This window comes from Manacus vitellinus, unplaced genomic scaffold (genome assembly GCF_001715985.3).
Source record: "Manacus vitellinus isolate BGI_N305 unplaced genomic scaffold, ASM171598v3 scaffold_100_pilon, whole genome shotgun sequence".
In the NCBI taxonomy this organism is placed as follows: Eukaryota; Metazoa; Chordata; class Aves; order Passeriformes; family Pipridae; genus Manacus; species Manacus vitellinus.
In genome coordinates this window covers 17382-37705 of record NW_021938794.1, presented here as the reverse complement: position 1 = coordinate 37705, position 20324 = coordinate 17382, and the positions used below count along the sequence as shown (strand labels likewise).

At 49.4% G+C, this 20324-nt stretch overlaps 2 protein-coding genes and 1 pseudogene across 2 annotated transcripts; 2 read left to right on the top strand and 1 right to left on the bottom strand.

The window, feature by feature from the left end:
* Nucleotides 1-1319: 1319 nt before the first annotated feature.
* Nucleotides 1320-1733, top strand: LOC103758077 (feather keratin Cos2-2). Its single transcript, XM_029963233.1, has one exon. It carries the CDS (start codon nt 1320-1322, stop codon nt 1641-1643), a length of 324 nt encoding a protein of 107 aa, XP_029819093.1. The 3' UTR covers nt 1644-1733.
* A 7552-nt stretch (nt 1734-9285) lies between these two features.
* On the top strand, nt 9286-10016 carry LOC108642874 (annotated as a pseudogene).
* A 7410-nt stretch (nt 10017-17426) lies between these two features.
* On the bottom strand, nt 17427-18092 carry LOC103758068 (feather keratin Cos1-1/Cos1-3/Cos2-1). Its single transcript, XM_029963237.1, has 2 exons — nt 18020-18092; nt 17427-17737 (listed from the first exon to the last, which is right to left on the bottom strand). Exon 2 carries the CDS (start codon nt 17733-17735, stop codon nt 17427-17429), a length of 309 nt encoding a protein of 102 aa, XP_029819097.1. The 5' UTR covers nt 17736-17737; nt 18020-18092.
* Nucleotides 18093-20324: the final 2232 nt, after the last annotated feature.

Sequence of the window (20324 nt, the reverse complement as noted above, 5' to 3'; positions counted from 1 at the left end):
GACACAGCTGAGGACACCCCCACAGGCACTGACACATTCCCAACCTGCCCAGGGAGCACAAGGACAAACCCAGATGCACAGACACAGCAAACATGCCCAAGGACTCACACAGCAGGTTGCACACAAGTGCTCTCCCCTGTGCACAGAGAGACACTGCAGGCCAGAGGCTGCCAGGGGTGTGTTCCCAGGGGAGCACAAGCACAGGGATGTGCAGACACTCACACGCTCCAGGGCACAGTCACACTCCCCCACCCATTACTGGGGATCAGCACAGGGGGCAGAGGGGATGGGAAGGGATGGGAGTGAGGAGCTGCCCGGGAGCTCCCTGCCAGAGCAGGGAGGGGGCCTCTGAGCAGCACAGATGCTCAGGCAGCAGTGCCAGAGGAGCCTCAGGGACTGTCCAGGCACAGGAGGAAGCCAAAGTGTTTTGACCAGCGGGGCAAGACCCACATTCAGGGGAGGACTTTGGGAGAAGAGCCAAGGAATAGAGGGCTGGGAGCAGCTGGGACCCTTCCTGCCAGCAGGAATTACAGAAGTCAGGAAGCATTACAGAAATCCACCAGAGTGCCCCAGGCTGGCATCACCTGCCTCTTCTGTATCCCTTGTACACTCAGGTCATCACTTCTGCCCATACTGATGCATCCTTGCCCCCAGAAATCCTGGAACCTCTCAGACCTGCACTCAGAAGTGTCCATGAGGGAACAGTGATGATGTAGGCCAGGAAATGCAAAGTCAGGGTAGTGGGAATGACCACCTCATGCCATACCATTCATTCCCTGGGATGTTTCCGTTCCTTGGGATCATGCAGGAAAATTGTCACTTATGCAGCACGGCCTTTGGGCCCTGAGGCACTGTGGGGCCAGTATAAAAGCCAGCCCAACTGGTGGCTCTCTCAACCCCTTCTGTCACCTCCTTCTCCTCAGCAAGCTGGTGAGTGGGAAGCCCCTTTCTCCTCCCCCCTCTCTAGCACAGGGTCGAGCTTTGCAGCCCATCCCTGCTCCTTGGTCTTGTGGGAGTGCTCGGGGATGGTGGTCGTGTGGGCAGAGGGGAGAGCGCCTGTTAGGGACAGAGGCGGAGGCTGGGCTGAGGGGGCTGTTTTCCTACAGCTGAGGCAGGAGCAGCCTGGGCCTGTCTGATCTCTGAAGGCCCTGCTGGGCTCAGGGAAAGGCTCCCTGGTTGGCCCCTGCAGAGCCTCTCCCTCCCCAAGCAGCAGCAGCTGCCTTGGCTTCCTGGTGGTGCTTTGCCGGCTGTTGCTGAGGTGTGCGTGTGCTCTGCTTCCTCCCTGCCCTGTGTGCCAGGTGCAGCCCCAGGCTCCAGCCATGTCGTGCCCTGAGAAGTGCCAGCAGTGCCAGCCCTGCAACCCTTGCTGCCAGCCCTGCGGCCCGACCCCGCTGGCCAACAGCTGCAATGAGTGCTGTGTCAGGCAGTGCCAGAGCTCCACCGTCGTCATTGAGCCGCCGGCTGTGCTGGTGACCCTGCCCGGGCCCATCCTCAGCTCCTTCCCACAGAACACCGTGGTGGGATCCTCCCCCTCCGCTGCCGTTGGCAGCATCCTCAGCTCTGACGGAGTGCCCATCAACTCCGGGGGCTTTGACCTCTCCTGCATCACCAGCTGCTACCGTGGCAGATGTCCCCCCTGCTAAAGCCCCTGCAAACCTCCTTGGCCAACAACCTGCAAGACCTCTCATCATGCTGCTGCACTGAAAACACAACGCTGGGACATTGCATTTAGACTTTATGGCTCTTGTTTCCTTCTTCTCCTCTCTTCTCTCTCTTCCCTTCCTTTCCTGTCACCAGCACCCAATGCCACCCTCCTGGGGACCTTTTGGCCTCCCTACCTCTGCAGCCCAGGCAGAGGGACACCCCCCCTGCATCTTTGGGGCTCCTGCTGGTGCCCTCTGTGAGCCACCTCCTTTGCTTCTTTAGATTCAATAAAGTTGTTTTGCATCCAAGCCTGGGACTCTGAGTTCTCGTTCTTTCTTTGGCAACACATCTACTGAGCTCAAGGAAGAAGGTGGAGGAAGGCAGAGGGTTAGGGTTATTGGATTTCCATTTGTGATCTTTCCCTTAGAGCACACAGACCCATCCCTGGCTAACCCACTACAAAGACCACACCAAAAGAGAAGTTGTGTCCAAAATATGGTATGAGTGGGTATAGGTAACTGCAATACCTAAACACAGCCCACAACCTCATCCCTTCCTACACCTCCCTTACATTGACTGTTCTGCCCAGCTTGTGTCCAGACAGGCAGGGTTGGGATGTTTCACGTCAGGATTGGGATCAGCCACACAAAAGAGCTGAGTGGAATCAGCTGTTCTATAGTGCCCTTTGTAGGTGGGTGTACCATGAAGAAAGCTGTGGTGTTGTGAAAAGCCTGCACTAGAAAAGAATCCAGGCAGGAATATCCACTGCTGTGGAGAGAAGCCCACAAAGGAGCAGGTCCTACTGCCAGGACCCGTTACCCTGTCAAGGAGTAACTTTGGAGCATTTTGTTCCTGAAGAACTGCACCCTTTGGAAATGACCCACCCTGTAGCAGGGGACCCACAGTGGAGCAGGGGAGCAGAGTGGCAGGAAGGAGTACAGAGACTTCCAGAATGGGCTGAGCACAACCCCCTTTCCCTCTCCCCCTGTGCCACTGGTGGGAAGAAGGTGTAGAAGTTGGCAGTGAACCTGAAACGAAGCAGAGGGAAGGCTGGGGGCCAATGTGGATTTAGATTTATTGCTGTTTGTCTTTGTCCTAGTCTATGGGTAATTGAAAATAAATTAAATTTGATTCCCCCAGATGAATCATAATTGCTGATTGTTTCCCCTGACTTTACTTTGACCCCTCACCTTGGCATTGTATTTTCTGCCCTCACCCAGCTGAGGATGGGCAGTGATAGAATCTCTTCATGGGCACCAGACCGTTTGCCAAGATCAACCCATCATGACTTTGAAACACCTTGTTTACTTTTTCCCTGAGCAGCCTGAACTCTGCTGGTTGCCTGGGGAAGAGACCCACCCCCACCTGGCTACAACCTCCTTTCAAAGAGTTGTAGAGAGTGAGGAGGTCTCCCCTGAGCCTCCTCTTCTGCAGGCTAAACCCCCCCAGCTCCCTCAGCCTCCCCTCACAGGATATACCCTCTAGGCACTTCACCAGCTCCATTGCCCTTCTCTGGACTCACTCCAGCACCTCAATGTCCTTCCTCAGCTGAGGGGCCCAGAACTGGACACAGCACTCGAGGTGTGACCTCACCAGTGCACAGTAGACAGGCACAGTCACTGCCCTGCTCCTGCTGGACACTATTCCTGATACAGACCAGGATGCCCTCGGCCTTCTTGCCCACCTGAGCACACTGTGGCTCATGTTCAGCCATATCCACCAGCAGCCCCAAGTCCTCTTCCACTGGGCCTCTCTCCAAGTGCTCTGCCCCCAGCCTGTAGAGCTGCAGGGGGTTATTGTGGCCAAAGTGTAGGACCTGACATATGGTCTTGTAGAACATCACCCTGCTGGATCGGACAATGTATCCAGCCTGTCCAGATCCTTCTGCAGAGAGAATGTGCAGCTCCATGAGAGTATAACCGGTCTCACCATCAGGACTTGCTTCATTGTCAGCTTCACTCTGCTGCAGTCGACATTCACTCTGCATTGGACCCACTGTTTTGTGTAAATGTGGCAAGATTTGGGAGCTGGGGGAGAAAGCTGCTGGGCTGGGCTCTGTGAGAACAGTCCAGTGGCTCCTGCCCTGTGTGAGTGAGTCAGTTCAACTGTCTCCAAAAGAGTCTCAGTGCTGCCCATTGCTGAGCACACTTGTCACATGGGTGATGCCTCTGTGAAATTCTATCTCATTAGAAATCTCTTGGGTTGGGAGGAAATGATTTAAGTTGGAAGAATGGCAAGGAGATCTGAGTGTTGCTTTAGGATCCTCCACTTAGCGAGGTAATAAAGTAAATTTAGTCTTTGCATTCAACCATGTTTTTTTGGTTGGTCCATCTGGTTGCCTGAGTTGACTCACACAATTGGCATGGTCAGCAGACTCTATGAACAGCCATGCCATGGCTCAGGAAAGGTCTGGGATTGGCAAGGCCATGGCAGTGACTCCCCACATTTTGAATGGCTCATAGCTGAGCGCTGGACTCCTGTAGGCACTTTCCTAGTGACAATGGCTCTGATGGAGGCCTGGCCTTAAATAGGTGCCGGGGAGGTGGGGACCCCACAGACAGTTGCGTTAGCTATGTCTGGATTAAAGTGGAAAGTGGCCTGGAAGTCCCCTCGCAAGTTAGCAGGGAAATTGTGATGGTTGTTAGTTACCAGTCTTAGAACTCTTGATCATGAGATTATGGCCTTATGGAGCCACTGAGAGCGCTGAAAGAGGAAATTGGGTCTCCAAAGGCTGCAAAGGAGTTCACGCGAGAAGCATTTACTGTTCCAAAGGAGTGGTGTTGTGAGCAGCAATGCACTATAGCATGGTTGGTGGCACACTTTGTCACCAAACGAGGGCCAAAGTATGTGAAAAGTAAGGTCTTAACTTCTGAACTCCATGGTCTTATTTAGAAACCTCCATGGGATGCCAAGAAGCGGGATGGAAATATTTGGACTCTAAGATTGAGTTTGAGGTAGGCTTGCAAGATAAGAAAGTGCAAAAACATGACCACTCATAGAAATGGAGGGACAGCAGGGTCTGCCAGACAGGGTGGTACAGGTCACACAGATCTATACCCCAAAAGAGTTATAGGAATTTTTAGAGTCTTATTGACAGAAGAGCAAGGAGAGCATATTACCATAGGTTTTATAAGTTTGGGACAGTGGTGCTGTCTTTATTCACTTATTAGTGGGTGAAAAAGATCTATTAACTCCTATAGCCACTAATAATCAAATCCAACAGGGGTGAGCTCAGCTATGAAATATCAGGGGTATTGTCGCCCCTACGCTGTATCAATGGCCACATGCAGCAGCTTTAACAGCACATGCAGATCCTGCTGAGTCAGTGTTGTCCTTTGGGATCTGGTGCAACATGGAAGAAGGTGTTGGTTCACTGTGGCAGATGGGGCAGCTCAGGCCCAGAGCACGGGATCTGATCCAGACGGAGCAGCAGTTATGAGAAATAACAAAATTCAGTTTGTGAAGGGGCTCCTGATAAATTGAAACCACTGATTATATCAACAGTCATGAATGCTAGTGATGACAAAAGTGCCTTAACAAATGCCCTGAGGGGTACTGGGGCCGTGATCTCAGAGCCAGCTGTTTGGATAGGGAGAGAAAATCAACTGGCAAAGCCAGAAAGAGTCACCTCACAGGTGAGTAGGAAACAAATGTCGAATGATCTTGTGCAAGCCAATGTTCCACAGTCAGAAATAGATGGAATCACAACATCAGAAATGTTTCACTGTTGGCAAAGGTTAGTGCCTGTGAAAAGAAAAAAATCCCCCCAACATCCCTCCTGCCACTTCTGAGCACCAGAACTCCTGGCAGATGTGGAAACAGTGGGTTTGCAGGTCCCCCCAGATTGCTGCCACTGTAGCCTCTCACTGGGAGCAGGACCAACACCTCTATGTTCCTCTTGACTGTGGAGTGACCACCTGCAGGAACTTTGCATGTGCCAGCTCTGGTGGATACAGGCGCAGAAGTTACTGTATCACACAGTGATGTTGCTCCTAATGAAGAGACTGCCCACATCTGCAGCTTGGGGAGCAGTTCCACTCCCACCCTCAGAGCACAGTTATTTTAATGGTAGGATACACCACCCCATTTGTCATGAAGGTGTTAATTGCCCCAATAAAAGAATATATCTTGGGCATTGATGTGCTGGCAGGGCGAACCGTTGAAGCACTGAATGGTCGTTTTTGTTTTGGGACTCCTCAAGCAGGATTTGCCACTTGATCCGTAACTGTTCTGTGTGGGTTCCTGAAGTGGGACCCTGTTGTGCTGCCAGCACCTGCCAAGGTGGTGAACGTAAAGCAGTATTGCATTCCAGGGGGGTAAGAGGAAACAACTCAAACAATTCAGGCACTCCGAGTGTAAATCATTACAGAAACCATGACTACTTTCAACAACCCCATTTGGCCTGTTTGAAAATCAGATGCTACTTGAAGAATCACTGTTGATTACTGTTGATAAAGACACCCCGACTTGCAGTTACAGTACCAGAGGAAAAAAATCAGCAAAAATCTACAGCCCTGGAAGGTGGTAATGGACCTTGTTAATACTTTTTTTCAAGAGCCATTGCTTCAGAAAGCCAGGACCAGTTTGCCTTTACGTGGCAGCAAAAGCAATATACTTTTCAGGTATTACCTCTGTTATATAAATACAGTCTCTCCATTTGCCACCAAATGGTGACAGCTCATGTATCAGCTCTTGTTGGGTGCTATTGCTGTTCACCATTATATTGATGATCTATTGATTAGGGCACAGGCACAACAAGAAATTGAGGCAGTTGCTGAATTGCTGAAAGCCCACTTACAGGACTGAGGCTGGGCAGTTATTCCAAAGGAAATACAGGGCCCTAGTACTACTGTGCAATTTTTGGGAATAGTTTGGCATGGGTAGCCTAGAGAAACACTGAACATGGTACAGCAAACAGTCCAACAATTACATGTATCAACTACACTGAAACAACTGCAAACTTTCCTGGGCCTTTAAGGGTACTGGAGAAGTTTTATTCCACCCCTGGCAGTGTTACTGCACTCTCTGCAGAAAGAAAGTTGTTTGGCAATGGGACAAGTAACAACCAGAACCCTTTGATGCCTGCAAGAATGCTTTGATTGAGCCTGCACAATTGTACAGCCTTAGGCAAGGACATCCTTTTGAGTTAGGAGGAGCAATTCTAGATGACATAGGTAGGATTGTGGCAGACAAGAGGGCCTAAAAATCAGAAAGAACCCATAGCATTTCAGTCTAAAGCATTATAAGGCTCTGCTACGCATTATACCCAAATGAAAAACAAAATTCTAGCTGCAATTTGGGCATTGCAAGAAACTGAAAGAATCATAGGCCAAGATAGTGTGACTGTGCACATCCCCATCCTCATTCATGGGTAGGCAAGTGACCTGTACTCCAGTTTATCCCCTTATGCTACAGCCTCTGTTACTATCAGATTCTTGAGTTCTTGTATTTCAGGTATCTTTGACAAGTATCTGGGCCTTATCTAAGGAGGACAATGCTGGAATTCTGTTATTGGTGCCACAAACCCCCCACCAAATTCAAGTTCAGTCTGACAAAGCTCAAACCTGTGTGGGCAATTGGCCCATCTCAAGCTACCAGGCCTGGAGTAATTTTAGCTGAGGGAGCTGGGGCAACAGCGTGTGTATTACTGGAAGGTGGTGACACTCCCATTTTCCTTCCTTACCACGGGCTGGCTCATCATGCTTTGTAAACTTATACGACATGCACATACTCTGGATACATTTCTGCAGGATTCCTGTGTAAATACTTGTGTGGAGTAACTTTTTCCATTTCTTCTCCATGTGGCAAATAGAGAGGACCTGAAGTATCTCTTTCCCTGAGGTTTGAATTGGACATCAAAGGCAACTGTTGCCCTGAATGTGGAAGTACCTGCACTACACCTGGGAATCTCACCAGTCCAGTTGCTGCAGAGACACCTCCTCAGCACTACATACACTGCTCCGAATTTGACAGGATGTGCTGCTTCAACGTGATGCTGAACCAGCTGCATTGAGAGGAACATTTGACATCGACAAGACTTCATACATAGACTAAGGTGGTGCCTGACCAGCTGAGTGGTTTGATTCCCTAACAGGAGGACTGGGACTTTTACGTTAGAGCATTATATGTTTACTCCTTTCCCCCCCCCATATGCTCCATTAAATGCCTCTGCAAATTACCCTGTCCTACACTTCCAGCCCAGGCATAGGTGGTCTCTTGAATGTGGGGATGGAATGTTGGGAGGAAAGGGTTAAAAGTAGAATGCCAAGGCCTGGAAATATCAGTCTGGGAAACACCATATATTATGCCTACTGCTGTTTATCCTCTGTCTGTTTTGAAAAGTAGATTTCTGTGGGGAGATAATGTAGGTTTTACCAGAGAAGTGGAGGCATTCTTGAGTGTCATGCTTGAGCTCCCTGTTGAGAGAGAGATCAAAGCTCAGAGACCATGAAAAGCATAGGGAGATCACAGCATGGAGGTAAACAATGTGTGGCCCTTGATAAATGGGTGCAAACAGCAGCCCCGCTGGCAGTGAGGATGAGCTGAGCCTGATGGTACTGTGTCCTCAGTTCTCTGTCTCCACCCATGTATTGCTTTGGGTTTCTCTGATTAGCAAGCTAATTAAATAAATTTACTCTTTGCATTTCAGCCATGGTCTTGTGGTTATTCTGGTCTCCTGCCTGTGTCACTTCACACAATAGGTCTGTAATGTGTACAATTTTACGTTGTCCTGCTTGTTTTCTGGATCAAGCTCATCTTATATATGTCTGCAGCAAACCAGGATAGACAAGCCAGGGAGTGCACAGGTTTTGCCTGGGATAGTTACATTTCTTCAAAGTAGCTGATATGGGTTATGTTTGGGAACAGTGCAAAAATAGTGTTGATAATACAGGGATGTTTCAGTTGTTGCTGAGCTGACATCTTACACAGCGACATGGCTTTTCTGATCCTGAGACTGACCCGCCTGTGAGAAGGCTGGAGGTGGACAAGATGGGAGGGAACACAGCAGGCACAGATGACCCCAGCTCACCAAAGGGATATTCCAGACCATACGGCATCACACTTTGCAATAAAGCTGGGGGGATGAAGTTGGTGGGGGCTGTTGTTACTTGGGACAGGTGGTGAGGAATTGTTTTCTTTTGCATCACTTGTTTTCTTTCAGTGAATATTTTTCTTTCTCTTTGTTGTTCATTTTTCTTTTTATTTCCCCTCTCCTTTCAACAGGTATCTAATTATTAAACTGTCTTTTTTGTAAAAGACATTACTTTTTTCACTTCTACTCTTCCAATTCTCCCCCCATCCCACATGGCAGTACTTGGGCACATGTACAATAATCATGAGAGCAGTGTCCATGACCTGACAACTTTGTCACAAACAAGACCACAGGAATGACCTTGGGGCAAATCACCTGCCCACAAGGGATGACAAAACTCCTTGATTTAAAGCACCTTCTTCCATTGGCATTTTTCTGCTCTACAAATCCTTGAGCCTCTCATCCTAGCACTTAGGGAAATGACCCTTCCCATAGGAAAGCACTTGGCATGTACCAGGAAATGAAAAGGCAGCAGTGCAGGAAACCAGGACACAGCCCCTACCATTAGCTGGGATGGTTCACAACTGACATGAGCTGGTCAGAAAATTATGACTTGCACAAAGGTGCCTGTGGGCCTGAGGCAGTGCAGGACTGCTATAAAAGGCAGCCCAAGTCTCTGCTCTCGCATCCACTTCTCTCACCTCCTTCTCCTTGGGAATCAGGTGAGTGGGAAGCCTCTTCTCCTTCTCCTCCTGCTTCAAGACCACGTCCTTCCTCACTGCAGATCTCAGCTGATATGGGCTGTGTTAGCCCAGGGCTGGGAGCTGCTTGTGCTGGGAGAGGGAAGGGGAGAGAAGGTGTTGTGCAGAGAGAGGCTGGGACTTGGCTGAGGAGGCTGCTGGGCTTTGGGCTGGGCAGTGTCATGTGGTGCAGGAGGTGCCTTGTCTGCAGGGGAGTTGGGTGCAGGGCTGCTTCTCATGTGTGTCTGCTTTGTGCTTCTCCCTGCCCTGTGTGCCAGGTGCCCCTGTGAGCCAGAGACATGTCGTGCTGCCAGCCCTGCAACCCTTGCTGCCAGCCCTGCGGCCCGACCCCGCTGGCCAACAGCTGCAATGAGTGCTGTGTCAGGCAGTGCCAGGACTCCGTCGTTGCCATCCAGCCCTCTGCTGTGGTGGTGACCCTGCCCGGGCCCATCCTCAGCTCCTTCCCACAGAACACCGTGGTGGGATCCTCCACCTCCGCTGCCGTTGGCAGCATCCTCAGCTGTGACGGAGTGCCCATCAACTCCGGGGGCTTTGACCTCTCCTGCATCACCAACCGCTACAGGTGTCGGCCCTGCTAAAGCTGCTGGCAACATCCTGGGGCAAGAACCTCCAAGACCTCAGAATATGTGGCTGGGCAGGAGATAGAGCTTCAGGACATTGTGTTTAGAGCTTCAGGGTTTCCTTTTCCCACTCTTCCATCTCTTTCCTTTGCTTTCTGTGTCTCCCCAGGCCAGCCCAGGGCAATCTGTTGTCCTACTTCCCTCTGCAGGGCAGGCAGATGGACACCCTGGAGGAGCTCCACTGCATCTTAGTAGCTGCTCCTCCTGTTCCCTGTGAGCCAACTTCTTTTCTTCTTTAGACTCAATTAAATTGTGCATCCAAGCCTAGGCCTCTGAGTCTTCCTTCATCCTGTGGAAAGCCTTCCATATTGCTTAGGGAAGAGAGTGGAAGAAGCATATGATGGAACTCCCTGTAGTGCCCTTTCCTTGGGAGATGACAAAAACATCCCTGGCTACTCAACAGCCAAAGATCACCAGCAAGACCGTGGCACCAAAGGCTGACAGCAGTGGTCAAGGGAAACAGCAGTGGCTGGGCACAGCCCACAACATCATCTCGTCCTTCTCCTGCCCTCCATTATCTGGTCCAGTGTCCATGTGAGATACATACCTCAAACAGTCCCTCAGCACAGGCAGGACCCAGCTCCTGCCTAAGATGCAGGGTAGTTCACAAGTCCGGATTGGTATCAGCCGTACTCAACATATGCAGTGGGAAATGACTTTTGGCTGAGTTTATGCAAATGACTTATGTTTTTACTATTAATTCATAACATTTCTCTCATGTTTGGATGAATCTGACCCACAGAAAAGGGAAAAGAAGAGAAAGTGAGAGAGAGAAAGGAACAAAGCATTCTATGACCAATCTCTCAGCTTTCGGGGTACCCTCTTTCTAATCCCCCACATCTTAATATACAATCTGATTACCAAAATAAAAGGCAAAAAGGTTAACATTAGATGAGCGATCACAGGATGCAACATCTTATTAAGTATTCCAGTTGCTGTTGGTGACCACCCAAAATGGTGTTCTCCATCTTTTTTCACCCACTGGATTTCTTCTCCATCAGGAAGAATGGTACTCAAAGTTTTCTGTCCATTTTCCTGACCTTGTTTCAAGGGCAGTTTTCTCATCCAGGCAAGATTCATTCCCACAGGAATAGGCTGCAGGTCTTAACAATTAAGTCATAACAATTGGTAAGATACAGCAGGAGCTGAATAACTAAAATCACATCCCATAATGTCGACAAAGTTACAAACACAAACCTTGGGGTAACAAGAATAATAACTTGTAACAATAACATTGTCTACAAATACCAAAGTACAAGGGTTTCCCATACAGGTGGAGCCATCCCATCAGGCCCATGCTCTGTGTTCCAGGGGACTAAGTGCAGCACCTTGGGGATTTACTCCTGACACAACGACCGGGTGTATGGGATATACCAAAACATTGTGCATTGTTAGAACAAAAGCTGTGCTTTACTGTTGGTGGGGTCATAAGTGACAATACCTAATTGCCACCAAGAGTGGAATTCCCTTTCCAATTTAGTTGCATTATCATAGGTTATCTTTGGAATGTCAGTAGGCAAATTGTCCTCATCTCATTCCTTTGTAATTGCTGCCCCAGCAAATGGCCCCCCCCAGCTGAGCAGTGTTTGTGGGGCAGAATGCACATAGTTACCATACAGACTAGCATAAACAAAAGGAGGGAGTGTCTCCATTCTGTGGGTCGACCTTGTTGATGTGTGAAGCAAATTTGTTTCCTTCTGGCAATGATTATCCTCCAAGAAGAATAAGCAGACCTTTGGTGGTTAACTTGATCTTCAGTGGGATGTGCTGGTGTCATTCCCAGGAACGTTCCCGGAAAGCGAAAACATCACAAATCTCAGCAGAGTTGGTCCAGACAGGTCTCCCCTTAGTCTCCCAAGCTGTTTAACAGCTTGGAGAAGTACCACAAGTTCCTTTTCCCACTCAGAATATCTCTATTCTGTTTCTTTAAATGCAGTTGAGTTGAATAATAAGGAGCTCTTTGGTCCATCAGGGCCTATTTGACCCTGACACTCCTTGGGAGTAATCTCAGCTTCTGCTGCTTCCTCTACCTTTTCAGGGGGGCCTCCTGAAATTAGAAAATTACATATTTACATGTCCAGAGGGAGTGACACTGTAAAATTTTGACAAGTACAGCCTGTGCAGTCATGGGGGAATGTTTATACCCCTTTGGGGTCTGATAAAGCTGTTTTGCCCTCCCTCTCAGGCAAGTGCAAATTGAGCTTCGTCATGTTCCTGGCACTGAAACATAAAAAACCATTTCTTTTGCATCCAGGCTTGCCATCCAGGAGTGGGATGCCCTCTGAATTTGAGTTACAAGTTCTGCAGAATTTAGCACAGCAGCAGTTAAAGGTGTGGTGTTGGCATTTAAACAGCTGGAATAAACTGTAAACCACGACTGTCTGTTTGGCCAGAAAAGAGAATTAGAAAGGGAGTGTGAGCAAGTGATAGTCCGTCTTTTCTCCAGATCTGTTCCCAGCCTGTCAATGCCAGCACTCCACAGCTGCTGGTAATGTGGCTGCCAGGTTTGCAATAGTGGATAGCACAGCTGTTAGTGGGGCCAAATGAGCCAGAAGGACAGAAATTCCACCTCATGTCACTGTAAAAATCCAGCAATCCCTGAATCAGAGAGTGCAGGTGCCACATGGAGCAAGCACTCTGCAGCCTCTGGATTTCTTTTAGGGTCGGGGTTAACACTGGAACAGAAGGACCACACACTCCCATCCAGGGATGGGACACCAGGTTTGATTGTTCTGAACATCAAAACCCAAAATAGTTTCATTGTGATCTTTAATTAAAAAGCCAGTGGCTGACATCCACTTCTCACCAAGGAGCCATAATTAACCTCAGCAGTTCATGTGTAGCCCTTGTTCCATTTGCTACAGGGATTTTAAATCTTTGCTGTCCAGGTCGCACACGCGGCTTCTCAGCATCCCACTGTGTTAGTATTGAATGTTGTGCTCCCGTACCTATTAGAAATGTTATTAACAGTTGATGAGAACCAAGTGGAATCCAAATGTCCGGGTGATGACTGTGAGTGAATTGAGAGGATTCTACTTGCTGGATTTCAATCTTGCCTGGCTTGTGAGCATAATGCTCTTGCAAATCAGCCCCTGAAGAAGATCAAATGGACCATTTTTCATGTATGGCTTCCCACTCCACCTCGGGGTTTTTATGTGGATCTGGCATCAGACATGGGTGAATTTGAAAGAGATAAAGAATAATTTCCCCCTAGTTCATTATCACAGGGATCACCCCTTATAATTCCATCCCAGCCTTCAGGTGATACAGTTAGTTTTCTAATCTGTACAATTCTGAGTGCATTGGCATGTTGCTTAAGTATCATCTCTAACTTTTCTTCTAATTTTTGCTTTTTTTTCTTTTTCTTCCTGTAATTTTTTCTGAAGTTGCTTGATTTTAAATAGCAGTAATAACTCAGCTGCTTTTCTCCCTTCTATTGCCTCTCTTTTCTCTCCTATGCTTTTTCCTATCCAAATTCTCCAATCATTGTCTTTCCCTGCACTCTGCCAAAGCAAGAACAGTCCTAAGATGATCATTCTCAGTCATAATGGATTCCCAGTTTTAATTCAGTCTCCCTCTCAGAAGCCAGTGATGATTTTAGTACTTCATTTTCTTATTTCAAAACTGCATATTCTACATCAGATATTCATTTGGAAGCAGGAGATTCCGTAACTTCTTTCTGCACATAAACAGACTCCTAAAACTGCACAAATGATCCCCTCTGCTGGGTCAGCCTTTTGTCGACAGTCCATGCCTGACTCTTGACCTTGTTCCTGTGCTTGCTCTGTACAGTGTTGTGCTCCAGGAGCCAGAAAAAGGATGTTTGTCCCAGAAAAGAGCTGCCCTACCTCTGTATGGCCCCCTCTCCAGCCATATCCTGGTTTTTCCCACAGTGTCTTCTTACCAACAGTCCTTGGTTGGCTCCACTGCTATCCTGCTATTGCTGTATGAGACACACGCACCCCAGCCGTTTGTTTTCTGGCCTCCTACACTCTCCAACAGTGCCAGGCATTGAGGGGACACAGGCAAGGCTACAGCACTCAAGTCTCACTGAGGAGAATCTCAAACCCAGACGAAACATTTCATGCTACCACCAGGCAGCCTCCAGGGACCGAGCTGTTTCCCAGGGTCCTTGCTCCTGTCTCATTTAAAAGCTCTGAGGTTACAGGTTCTGGTGGTTCTATGGGGATGGGGGAGTCCTCTGCCCCATTAGGTCCTTGACCTGAGCCAGGAGCTACGGGAAGAGGAATCAGAGCATGGGGAGGCTGGGATAAGGAAGGTGGTGAATATCAGGGCTGGAGTCAATGGCTCCAGAAAACAGTATCATTTCTGGAAGGGCCAAGAATCCCCACCAGCAACAGCGACACAGAAATCTAGCCATGGCATAAACCCATCTCTCCACAAGCCTCAAATGAGGCCCTGCCTGGAAACAGTGGTTCTCAAACATTTGGCCTTATATGAGGCTTCAGGGCCTCATGGCCTCAGGGAGCAGAGGGGAACTGCATCAGCTGGCATCACCACACAGGGGAAACCACCCACTGTCTCTCCTCTCAGAAGATTTTTCTCAAAAGCAAGCTTCCTGGCAAAATGGTTTGGCCTTTGCCAGGTGACGCCTTTCATCTGCAGAAGCTGCAGCTGCCTGCTCTGACTCCTCCTGTGTGATTCCTGCCAAGTTCAGTTGTTTACGTTTCCAGCAGCCCCCAGCCTTCCTTTCCCCAGAGGCTTACATTCCTGGGAACACCACTACCCACACCTGCACCCATCCCTAAGCCAGCTCCCTCACTCCTGCTCCTTCCATGCTCTGGTAGCAGTTTTATCCCATCTGGCTACTACTGAGAATTTCCTGAGTGGATGCAAGGTAGTATCCAAAGTGACTGGCTCCAGAGGTAGATAGGAAAGTTTTATCCCTGTCTCCTGTGTCCGCTGGGCTTCCCATCCCCCCTGGACAATGTGATCCTGAAAGTTGCTGTGCTGACAACTGAAACCTTGCAACTCCTGCTCACTTCACTAGCAGAGGCCCCTAGCAGAGTAGTAAAGGAGTGCTCTGAGCTGAATGTCCTTGGCATTTACTGGAAGGGATTCAAATAGGGTTTTCATTGGACTTGCCAAGGAGGTGGAGTGTGGAGGTCAGTGTGGCACAGGCTGCCAGAGGATGTTTGTGTGCCTATGTGAAAGGACAGAGAAGGGTTGTTTGTACAGCATAGGGTTGTGTTGGATTGTCATCCTCCTGCTGCAATGAGGGATTGTGTCTCTCCCTGGATGGGGGTTTCTGCAGCATGTGCTGTTTACAGAGATCTTTCTCTTGAGGAATGTCCTCTATCTGGGGGGAGCAGGGGAGAGAAAATGCAGTTGTAGGGAGAGACTGATGGACACCCATGGGGTTCAGGTGTTCTGTCTACCCCTTTTCTCCACCCAGGAGCAAAGCAGACACAGATGGATGTCAAGTCCCTCCCCTTTCCATGACAGGGCTGGGTGCAGACAAATCTGGCAGAGCAGTGGATGGCAGAAGATCATCAGCGACAGGACAGAAAAAAACAGAAGATGTCAAAGAGTAGGAGGCATCTGGAGAAAAGAGTTTGAATATGTCTAGGGAAGAGGCAGGAAGGTGAAAGAGTAGCTTTCCTCTGACATATAGAAGGGATAAAATGTGGCAGCCGGCAACCCAATGGCATGACGGTTTTGATTCTGTCCCTGTGCTTGGTTGTATCCACAGGTGTGTGTGAGAGCATCATGAGAGAAAAGTAGGAAATTTGTAAGACTAAATGACAATTAGATTGGAATATGTGGGCACAGGTGGGAAGTGGGAATGTGAGTGGTCTAAGTGCACATTTCCCCTTGTGATACATCTGATCCTGATTGTGCAGGTGCATCATCTTCTGTGATTCTGCCACAGCTTTCTGGACTGAATAGCTCCTCCTCCCTAACATCTGACCCCAGGTCAGTAGGAAAAGCTACTGAGGGGTTGTTCCTTCTGCACAGGTCTCAGGCACAAAGGGAGAGACTGCTCATCAAGGGATTGTCTCACAAAAGCTAGAATCAGAGAAACACAGGTCCTGAGTTGGAAGGGACTCATAAGGTTCATCGAGTCCAACTCCTGCACAGAAGAAAATCAACAATCCCACTCTGTCCCTGAGAGTGTTGTCCAAACACTCCTTGAGCTCTGACAGCCTTGGGGCCGTGACCACTGCCCTGGGGAACCTGTTCAGTGTCCAAAGACCCTCTAGGGAAAGAACCTTATCCTAATATGCAACCTAAACACCCACTGATACAGTTTCATGCCCTTCCCTCAGATCCTGTCATTGGTCAACACTGAGAAGAGATTGGAGCTGCCCCTCTGCTGCCCCTCGTGAGGAAGTTGCAGACCCCGATGATGTCTGACCTCAGTCTCCTCTTCTCCAGGTTGAAAAAACCAAGTGCCCTCAGCTGCTTCTCATATGGCCCCTCCAGACCCTTCACCATCTCCCTGTCCCTACTCGGATGCTCTCTAATGGCTTTATATCCTTCCTATATTGCAGTGCCCAGAATTGCCACAATATTCTAGGTGAGGCTGCCCTAGTGCAGAGCGGAGTGGGACATTCCTCTCCCCTGACCATCTGGCAATGCCGTGCCTGATGCCCCCCAGGACACAGTTGGCCATTCTGGCTGCCAGGTCACACAGTTGACCCATATCCAACTTGCCACTGACCCAGACTCCCAGATCCCTTTCTGCAGTGGTGTTCTCCAGCGCCTTATTCCCCAGTCTGTCCATACAGCCAAGGTGACTCCATTGCAAATACAGAATCCATCAATTATCAATTATCAATTATAAGCTTCATACAGCTGCTGATTTCCCAGCCCTCAAATTTGTCTAGGTAGCAAGCTGGCTAGAGTGAACTGGTGCAGTCCTTACAGAGAGGTCGCACTGAGTTTGCATGGCTCCTGTTAAAAAGCAGCACAGAACTAAGAGTTGCTGTATAACTTATCTGTGAAAAGTAAAATGCACTGCATTGAGTCCGACCCTCTCCTTCCTCCACCTTTTTCCTTGAGCAGAATGTAAGAGATGTCAGACAATGAAGGAGGACTTGGGCCCAGGCTGGGATGCAAAAAATTTAATGAGTCTAAAGAAGAAAGGCAGCTCACAGAAGGCACCAACAGCAGTCACTAAGACACAGTGGAGCTCCTGCAGGGTGTCCATCTGCCTGCCCTGCAGAGGGAGGGATGGTGACAGGCCCCCCTGGGGTGGCCTGGGGAGACACAGAAAGCAAAGGAAAAAGAGAGAGCAGAGACTAGAAGAAGGGAACAATAGCTTGAAGCTTTAAATACAATGTCTTGTCCAACACCATGTTGTGAGGTCTTGAAGGTTCTTGCCCAAGGACATTGCCAACAGCTTTAGCAGGGAAGGCACCTGTTGCCACAATAGCGGTTGGTGATGCAGGAGAGGTCAAAGCCCCCGGAGTTGATGGGCACTCCGTCACAGCTGAGGATGCTGCCAACGGCAGCGGAGGTGGAGGATCCCACGGCGGTGTTCTGTGGGAAGGAGCTGAGGATGGGCCCTGGCAGGGTCACCACCACGGGGGAGGGCTGGATGACTACGGTGGAGTCCTGGCACTGCCTGACACAGCACTCATTGCAGCTGTTGGCCAGCGGGGTCGGGCCGCAGGGCTGGCAGCAAGGGTTGCAGGGCTGGCAGCACGACATGTCTCTGGCTCACAGGGGCACCTGGCACACAGGGCAGGGAGAAGCACAAAGCAGACACACATGAGAAGCAGCCCTGCACCCAACCCCCCTGCAGACAAGGCACCTCCTGCACCACATGACACTGCCCAGCCCAAAGCCCAGCAGCCTCCTCAGCCAAGTCCCAGCCTCTCTCTGCACAACACCTTCTCTCCCCTTCCCTCTCCCAGCACAAGCAGCTCCCAGCCCTGGCATAGCACAGTCTGTGTTAGATGAAGCAGGTGAAGAAGAAGAGCTTTCCCACTCACCTGATTCCCAAGGAGAAGGAGGTGAGAGAAGTGGATGCGAGAGCAGAGACTTGGGCTGCCTTTTATAGCAGTCCTGCACTGCCTCAGGCCCACAGGCACCTTTGTGCAAGTCATAATTTTCTGACCAGCTCATGTCAGTTGTGAACCATCCCAGCTAATGGTAGGGGCTGTGTCCTGGTTTCCTGCACTGCTGCCTTTTCATTTCCTGGCACATGGAACATTCTTTCCTGCTTGAGGGCTTCTGTAAGTGCTGGAGGACAAGCCCAAGGATTTCCGGGACATTAATATGTCAACATGGGCAGAATGCTCAGTTCAAGGCCTGGTGGCATCTCATGCAGGCAGGTGATGTTCATTCCTGTGGTCTTGTTTGTGGTAAAGTTTTCAGGAAATGGTCATCACTCTTGTGCTTCTCACCAGCACACCCAAGGACTGCCGTGTGGGGGGACATCCCAGCATCTCCTCAGCAGAGTCCCCAGTTGCTGAACTTTTCCTGTCCTTGTATGAGCATACAGACTTTTGAGTGGTTCTATCAGACCACTGAATTGAAGCCCCTGAATTGATCCCCTTATGCTGGAGTGTTGCTGTGCCTGGGATGGGACAGGGGCCCCTCATGTCCAGGCCAATGCCAGATGCACTTCAACAGTTCATCAACCTAGTGCTGAGTGAGGCAGTTGCAGCACCTTGCCTCAAATGGATGCTGGAGTGAAGGGGCTGGGATCTGGATTGTGCTCTGCTTGGAGATGTAGAACAGACTCTCTGTGTGGCACAAGCGAAGTCAAACATTATTTGAGTCAAACTCCTTTTGTGTTCAAGCACCAGGACTTCCACACACCACCCCCCCCAGAAAGATTGAGCCTGCATGCCTAGCAGCTGTGTCTGGAAAGGCAAGAAGATGTGAACTTTAGGCAAACTGCCAAAATCTTGCTGCTTTTCATGATCAGGTCTGGTAAAGTCCATCTTTGCATAGAAAGAAACTGTTGTGTATTGACCACAATCCCACATTGTGCATCCCGCTGTGCTGCTTAAGGGTGGAGGAAATAGGAGAATGAGGAATGAGCAAGAGGCATTGTGTCTGTGAAAAAGAATTGGGGATGGAGTGAAGGCATTTTAGTTCAATTTTGTGGGATTTTTTTGCATTTTCTTGCAATGTTTCTCTGGTTTATTGGTAAAATGTAGAATAGAAATTCCTCAAGTCAAGCCTGTGTTTACCTCTGTCGGTAAGCAGCAAGTAATCCCTCTGTCTTTACCTTGATCCACAATTTTTTTCCTCCTTATTTTTTTTTTTAGAAAGGGAAATACCTTTCTCCCTCAGAGAGGACAGACCATCTTCATGACCATCCAGGAGCCCTGACACCACAGTGCTTGTTGGTATCCTGGCCATGGCTGTGAAAGTCTCTGCCTCCCAGCTGGAGCAAGTAAGGAGTTGGCAGGTCCTGGGCTGTGGGGAGCAGACTCAAAAACTCCCAAGATCTGACACACTTGAGACCAGTCAAGAGCTGATTTCAGCTACAACTGGGGAAACTGGTGCCATTCTGTGGCAGCCTCACACCCATCTGAGTTGCCAGTAGGTGTCCCTGGGTCATGGTGGCACAACCGGATGGTCAAGAAAAGCCTGGATGTGGCCCTTCACCACGTCTGAATGGACGTCCCTGTATCCAGACAAGGTTTTCAAAAGCCTTTCAGACCTTTCCATGCCATATGACAGATATGGGATTGACAGACTAGAGAGCTCAGCAGTTGCAGAGAGAAGCCCAAAACCCTCCAGCTGCCAAATCCTGGGAAATTTTCTGAAGGCCAGGGGAGCAGGGACCTCTGTCTGCACTGTTGGCTTTTTGATCAGACACGCAATAGCCAGAGCTACCCTCTTCCTTGCTTCTGGACTCCTGGTGTGTCTGGGACCCATGGAGTACAGCACCCTGGGGCCATGGCTAGGAGAAATTTTTCACTGTCTGGCCTGAGCTGTGAAAAACTTGTAGGGCAAAGGAGGGCTGCTTGGACCCCTCTGCTCAAAGGCACAGAGCCTGCCTATGCCAGGGCTACCTCTCTTTCCTGTCCTTGCCTCCCCCTGCCTTGCTGGGCAGGCTGGAAATCTGGGAAAGAGCAGAACATGACAGAGACAGAGGCAGGGGAAAAGCCATGGCAGGGGCAGAGGGAGGGGCAGGGTCTGCACGTGTTAAGTGCAGGTGGATATATCCAAATTATGTACAAGTCAAACAATAGCTTATTTATCCTAATGTAATTAATCTTTCAAACCTTCTGCCACACCTTGTTCTGTGACATCACCCTCCCCTTTGACTGCTTTCAG